The sequence below is a fragment of the Myxine glutinosa genome, chromosome 13 (genome assembly GCF_964187855.1).
Source record: "Myxine glutinosa chromosome 13, kmMyxGlut1.1, whole genome shotgun sequence".
Classification (NCBI taxonomy): Eukaryota; Metazoa; Chordata; class Myxini; order Myxiniformes; family Myxinidae; genus Myxine; species Myxine glutinosa.
In genome coordinates, this window is record NC_136273.1 from 30,227,388 (window position 1) to 30,234,494 (window position 7,107).

General features: G+C 43.1%; 1 protein-coding gene across 1 annotated transcript in view; it reads left to right on the forward strand.

The window, feature by feature from the left end:
• The window catches only part of LOC137411184 (uncharacterized), a 7,929-nt gene extending 1,957 nt beyond the window's left edge, over nt 1-5,972 (forward strand). Inside the window, exons 2-3 of the mRNA XM_078767237.1 lie at nt 579-4,793; nt 5,228-5,972. Coding sequence (XP_078623363.1) covers nt 1,073-4,793; nt 5,228-5,589 — 4,083 coding nt within the window. The 5' untranslated portion in view covers nt 579-1,072 and the 3' untranslated portion in view covers nt 5,590-5,972. The remainder of the gene's footprint in view (nt 1-578; nt 4,794-5,227) is intronic.
• The last annotated feature ends 1,135 nt before the right edge of the window (nt 5,973-7,107 follow it).

Here is a 7,107-nt window from a genome sequence, read left to right on the forward strand (position 1 = left end):
GAACATGGCCGCGATATATGCAATTTGTTCTTACGTGGCAGAATTTAGAAGGTGATCAAGCTGAAATTGCGAGAAATTTCGTGAAGAACCACGCTGACGAATTCGGCGAACGTGGCAACAGTATGGTAACAATACCTGCTATAGCTATACCGCATGATGCAGCGTTTCATCAAGTGTGTTATTCACGATTTACCGATAAACAACGAGTGAGCAGGGTGCAAAGCAGCATGAAAAAGAGAGAAGAAAATGCAGCCAATACTGGTAGGTTGAATAACTTGAATAATAAATCATGACAATGCTTCAAAACTTAGTTTGATTTTTTTTTTGTGAGGTATATGTAAAATGATTTTGTGTGTAGTCTTGAACGATTTTGAATTGAAGGAACTGTCCAATATTTATGCAAGGAGGTAGGGCCGAGGTGAAACAAATACATTTTTAAAAGGAAGTCTGAGGAAGGGGGTGGGAGGGTGTGGGGGGGGGGGGGGGGGAGGGAATCTAGTCGGGCTAACCATGACGAGGTCTAGACATTTTTAACTCACATAATTTTAATTGTTTTCTTTTATGTGTATTTATTGCAGCTTCAACATGCAATGACATAAACGTCAACATTGACAAGGTTCATAAAGGCCCACAACCAGTCAAGAAACGTGATCTACGCTCCAGCTTAGGCAAGCCCAAATGTTCAGCCAGATCCCAATATGTGTTGCCTAATATATGCATCCTTTGTCAGAAAGAGAGAACAATCAATACAGGCAAAAGGGGACGAAGAAAAGAGCCTCTAACAAGGTGCTCAACAATTGAGGCACCAAGACTGCAGCAAGCCGCTAAAGACAACAACAATACAAACCTGCTGCTTCAAATTCAAGACCGCGATTGTGTTGCGATAGAGGTAAAATACCATGGTCGCTGCTACAAGGAGTATACCCGGTATTTAGGCAAGCTAGCAACAACACCTAATGCAGAGCAACAAGGAGACTCCAACTACTCAGAAGCATACACATTATTTTGTGCAACAGTCAAGGATCTTATAATAGACAACAAGGAAATCTACAGACTGAAACGACTTAATGACATGTTCATGAAACAAATCAAAGCAACACACGGAATAGAATCAAACTACAAAAATGGCTTTCTCAAGACAAGACTGATGAAAACATTTCCACAACTATGCTTTCTAACCCCGTATATGCGCTGCCAAGGACACCTTGTGTATGTTAATGACATCTCCACTGAAGTGCTGGTTGAAGAAAAGAAAGTGTTGCAAGAAACCATGCATGGTTCAGGTTATGACACAACAGAGACAGAACAAACATCCGACTCTGAACCAACCCCACCAAAGCAACCTGGGTATACTGAGAATAACCTTAGAGAACACTACTTCACTGCACTACAATTGAGAAATGCAATAGATGAGATCAAGCCAAATATGCCATGGCCCCCAACCTCTGAGCACCTGACAACAAATGCCGCAGAAGCAATTGTACCTGCCTGTCTCTATAACTTTATTGCATGGATGGTGGGAGTGTCAGACGAACCTGATTCTGATGAGTTTGTAAAGATAGAATCTACAATACATAGAAGAATTCTCACAATTGCACAGGACATCATATACCTCCAATCAAAGGGAAGGAAACAGATGCCCAAACATTTGTCACTTGCAATGACAGTACGTCATCTCTCAGGTTCAGCCCAATTAATCAGCCTACTGAACGGGTTTGGTTACTGCGTCTCAAACTCTGTCGTCTTAAATCATGACACTGCACTGGCTAACCAAGAACTACATCGTGGACAGGATGCTCTTCCATCAATCATTCAGGCAGGCAAGCATGTCATACTCGTATGGGACAATAATGACTTCGGGGAGGAGACATTGTCTGGGCGCGGAACAACGCACAATACCAATGGGATTATAATACAGCGACCAAGTCAATCCCATGAAGTAGTACAACCAGCACCAGTCACTACAGTTAAGAGGACGCGGGAGAGATCGATGCAGCCACCTGCAGTGAACCTTGCCACATATTATGGAGGGAAAAAAGAAGGACCCGCTCCATTCGCAACCAGCGTTCCATTGGATCGAGCAACGTACTTCCCATTACTCCAGCACCCTAAGACGATAGACCTAGCATACCACATCACCAAGTACAACATTGACGGGACTCTGCCATCTTGGACAGGATTCAACCAACTACTGTCTTGTGTTGAAGTTCCACCAAAGAGCGTGATAGGGTATCTCCCTGTCATTGATGCCACTCCGACTGAAATGAATACAGTACTAACAATACTGCAGAGAAGTGTTCAGATCGCCGACAAGTTACAGTTGGAAGCAGTCGTCATTGTCGTTGACCAAGCCATCTATTGCAAGGCACAGCTCATTAGATGGAAGAATGCACAGTTCATGAAGAGACTGGTAATTCGACTTGGGGCATTCCACACTGCAATGTCCTTTCTTGGCTGTATTGGAAAGAGATTTCGAGATGGTGGTCTCCAAGACATCCTGGTTGAGTCAGAGATTGTTGCAGTGGGGTCTGTGAATGGAGTGTTCAGCGGCAAGCATTACAACAGGGCAGTTCGAGCCCATAAGCTGATGTCAGACGCGATGCAGCAGATGCTCCTGGATGCATATTTTGAATCTATTCCAGAACATGAGGCGGGTAGAGTGAAGGAACTTTTGTCAAACTTAGCTGAAGCTTTCCCACATCCAAACTACCATGTCATTCTCAACAGCGACAAGTTCAAAGACTTCAAAACCTCCTTTGACAAATTCTTAGAAGCAAGTGACACCAAACCAACATTTCGCTTCTGGAGTTCATACATTGAGACGGTGGAGCTTCTCTTGCTATTCATTAGAGGGACACGAGAAGCCAACTGGGATGTTCACCTCGCCAGCATACGATGTATGCTTCCATGGATATTTGCCTATGATCACATTAATTATAGCAGATACCTTCCAGTATACTGGCTGGAAATGTCAGATGTTCAGCAGACCCATCCCGCCATTCATCAGAAATTTATGGAGGGTGAATTCGCTACCCAGAGAAGCGACAAAGCTTTTGCCCAAATCGCCTGCGACCAGACCATTGAGCAGACAGCAAACAGGGATTCCAAGACCAAGGGGGGCATGACCGGTTTCACTACCAGCAAGGGGACAGTTAACCGATGGATTTGGTCACACCACGCAAGGGGGTCAATTGCACGGGAATGCGAGGTTATGGCAGGGAAGTCCAGATATGAAGAGCACAGCTCAACACGCTACGATCTACTACAAAGTCGCATGCTACGTGACAAAGCTGATGTTGACAAAATAATCGAGATGACAAACAGCATGATTAATCCATTTGAATATGATGGAGAGGACTTGGTTCATGTTACATCTGGTGTGGTGGCTACGAGAGAAGTTCAGGAAGATCTAAACACAGCATATGAAAGAGGAGAAACAGAGTTCACCACCCTATGTAAAGAACGACTTCAGATGGAGACAGTCGACCTGTTTGGCTCAATGAAGAAACTGAAACTTAAGACATTCACCAACATGTCTAAGGCTGTGAAAAAGAAAATTCGTGGAAAGGATGTGTCTTTGAAGGCTGACAGAAATCTCTTAGCAAGGCTTGTTGTCATCGGGCAGTTCCGGAAAATTGATCTTCAAGAGTTAATGTCCTATTCTCTTGGCTCACTACCTCTTCCTTTGGCAAGTGTGCAAGGCTGCCTCATCAAGACCAACAAAGCCAACCTACTTCATGCACTTGAAAGTCAGGCAGAGAAACCTGTGGTTGATATTCCAGTAGGAGGCATGTATGTAATGGATGGTATGGCAATGATACAGAAATTGAATATCAACAAACTCACCGGGGAAAGGACATTTCTCAATCTGGCCCACGAAATACTGAAGCGCCTTGTCAAGGGAGCAGAGGGCAACAAGTCCAGTGAGATCCATTTCGTAACCGATACTTATCGAAAGGTATCGATTAAGAACGCCGAGCGAGAGAAGAGAGCAGCCAGAGGGTCTCAAGTGATGCGAATATATGGCCAGTCCCTTCCTCAACAATGGAAGAAGTTCCTCTCCAACGGTGACAACAAGGAGTCGCTAATCGAATACTTGTTTGAGACGTGGAGTAAGGTCAAGACAGCATACCTCAGAGGAATTACAGTGTTCTTGGCACATGGAACCAAATGCCATATCTTCACAGGAAGCAGCACTCCAGATCAGGTAGTTGAAGTGAAAGAAGAGCCATCACTAAATTCGACGCATGAAGAGGCGGACACACGGATGTTCCTCCATGCCGCGCATGCAGCACACACAAGCAATGACGTCATCATCGTTAGTCCGGATACAGATGTGTTCATAATCGGCATAGCCTTAGTACCCCAAATCTCTGCACATCTATATTTCCACACAGGAAAGGGAGTCAACCTTAGGACAATTGACTTGAAAGCAATCTACGATAGCATTGGGGATGATGTCAGTCAAGCTTTGATAGGCCTACACTGTTTTACTGGCTGTGATAGTGTAAGCGCCTTCTATGGCAAAGGCAAAAAGAAGGCCTTAAACATCATACTAAAGAATCCAGAGCTGTGCGGTGCCTTGAAGGACCTTGGAGAACGGTTTGACATACATCCAGACATGATGGAAGCACTGGAGACATTTGTCTGCAAGTTATATGGACAGCACAATATCACTACTGTGAATGAGGCCAGGTACAACATGTTTCGTCTTGCTAGAACGTCTGAGATCACAATGCCTCCCAACCAAGATGCCCTGAGACAGCACATCAAGAGAGCCAATTACCAAGCTGGTAAGTTAATTGGTTGTTTCTTTGAATATTGAACGTCACCTGTAATTTATGTTTGGACAGGAGTACTTGTATATGGTGCAGCATGTGTCAATGAAGATGATTATTTGGAAAGTTTATTGAATTGAAAACAAAATATTGAATGTCACAACAATGCTTTGTAAATGTTCAAAATTAACAGGTCTATTTGAAAGAGTAATTGAAGTAACTATCTATACAGTTGAGTGGTTAAGATAACATGACATGTAGATGATCCAGAGGTTTTTTTGCTCCACACTCAGTCAGAGCAGGATGTTTTGGATTTCGCATGTTTCTCTACACAGAATTTCCCAATAATATCATTGTTCTGTTATTAGTGTTAATGATATACCTCTGATGTTGTTTTGGAAATATGTATATCTCCATTCTTAATGTTATTGATCACTTCAATATTTCAGGAATTTACAAGAGGAGCCTGCAGCCCATCCCTGACATTCCCGACCCTGATGGCTATGGATGGATGATGGAAGAGGAACTTGCCATAGACTGGATGACACTTCCACCTGCACCAGACAGCGTGATGGAGCTTGCTAACTGCACTGGAAGCTGCAAGAAGACACGATGCAGCAACGAAACTACATGCACTTGCCTACAGAATAACATTCCGTGCACAGATTTGTGCAAGTGCGGCAGGAACGACTGCTCAAACATAACTGGCCATGTTGACTTTGATGATAAGAATGATGATAAAGACTCCAGATCTGAAGATGAGGAAGACTCTGATGCTGAAGAGGATGAAATAACTGCACTATTTGTATGATGTTTTGGACAAGTTTCAACATGACCAAGCCGAAGAGACAAATTGTGGCTATAGTTCAGCCCATCTCGAGTTTATCATGACGTCAATGCGCACTGGTTCGCTTGTATGCCGCGTAATTGTCTTTGATGGGTTAAAATATCACCCCTTACACACTTATTGGACCTATTAACAGTTTCAAAATAGCATTGGTAAACCACCATGGATCGTAGTAGCAACACCAATCACAAATATTGTACAAAAATTTAAAATTATGCAGGTTTTAAGGTCCAAAAACATGACTTTCTGATAAATGCATCAACAGCATGTTATTTTACCAAGTCGTTAAAACAACATTTTTACTACTTTTGGGGGTCTGAATTAATAAATATTGCTGCCAAGACCAATGTGAACATGACATCATATAGTTTGTGTTGTTTTTTTACTGTGTAAATGGGTATTTCAAATGTAACATACAATTGGTGTATACTGGTGTTTTGGGGCAGCGGTTCTCGGTAACGTACCACGATATCGCTTGTGAAAAAAAACAAGATGTTTTGGAGGTCTTAAGGCTTCAGCCCACACCCATCTTGCCAAATCCCTAGGTTCAGGTCATGAAATCAAAAAAAAAAATAGATATCCACCCTATGGCCCTGTGTCTATATCCACTGGTCTCGGTAAACCTCCGAATCCCGAGAGGGTCCCCGGCAGAAAGATATGTTATCCTTGGTTGAAATCAATCAAATCAATAATGAAACCACACCAAGGGTTATGAACAAACAATAATATATTATAAATGACACCGGAATCACGACACAAATAATAATAACAATTCCATTTCTTTCTCTGTACATTTTGTTTCCTTTCAAACCTGTTTGAGTACGTCTTTTCCTCCATTGGCCCAGTATAGTCCGAACCGAGTTGACTTTAATCAGGCCCATAAATCACGCCGGATAACGCCGCGATCCACAACGTGCGATCCGCTCGGCACACCATAAGGTGTGGGAATGTGAAGGTTCAATCCCCGGTCTTCCCGGCCACGTGGTCTCGCAAGGTATTCGGATTGTGACCGCTAACCCTTCGACCCGTGACAGGGACATTGGCAATTGAAGTTGCTTCGCAACCCGTCGACCGCGAGTTTAGTCACGGCCGTCGGCCTTTGGACTCGGTGTCTGAGGGGAACCGGGGACTTCATCCCCCCCCCCCCCTAGTACGTCGACAGAACCGGGATCAAGAACAATATGTAGTACATGCCAAGTATACAGTCACGTGAAAAAGTAAGTATACCCCATGTAAAGTTTTGACTTTTTCAACATATTTCAACATACAGCTATTTGATCTTCATTTCAACGATATTGATAGATAAAGGTGATATAATATAACAAATATCATGAAACATTCACATTTTGTAGTCCATTGTATAATTTAAATAAACATAAATGCAAATTTCGCATGTGGAAAAAGTAAGTACACCCTCGGCTCTAATAGGAGCTCTAATAGGAGGCTCTTTGGCAGAAACAACCTCAAGTAGGCGTTTCTTAT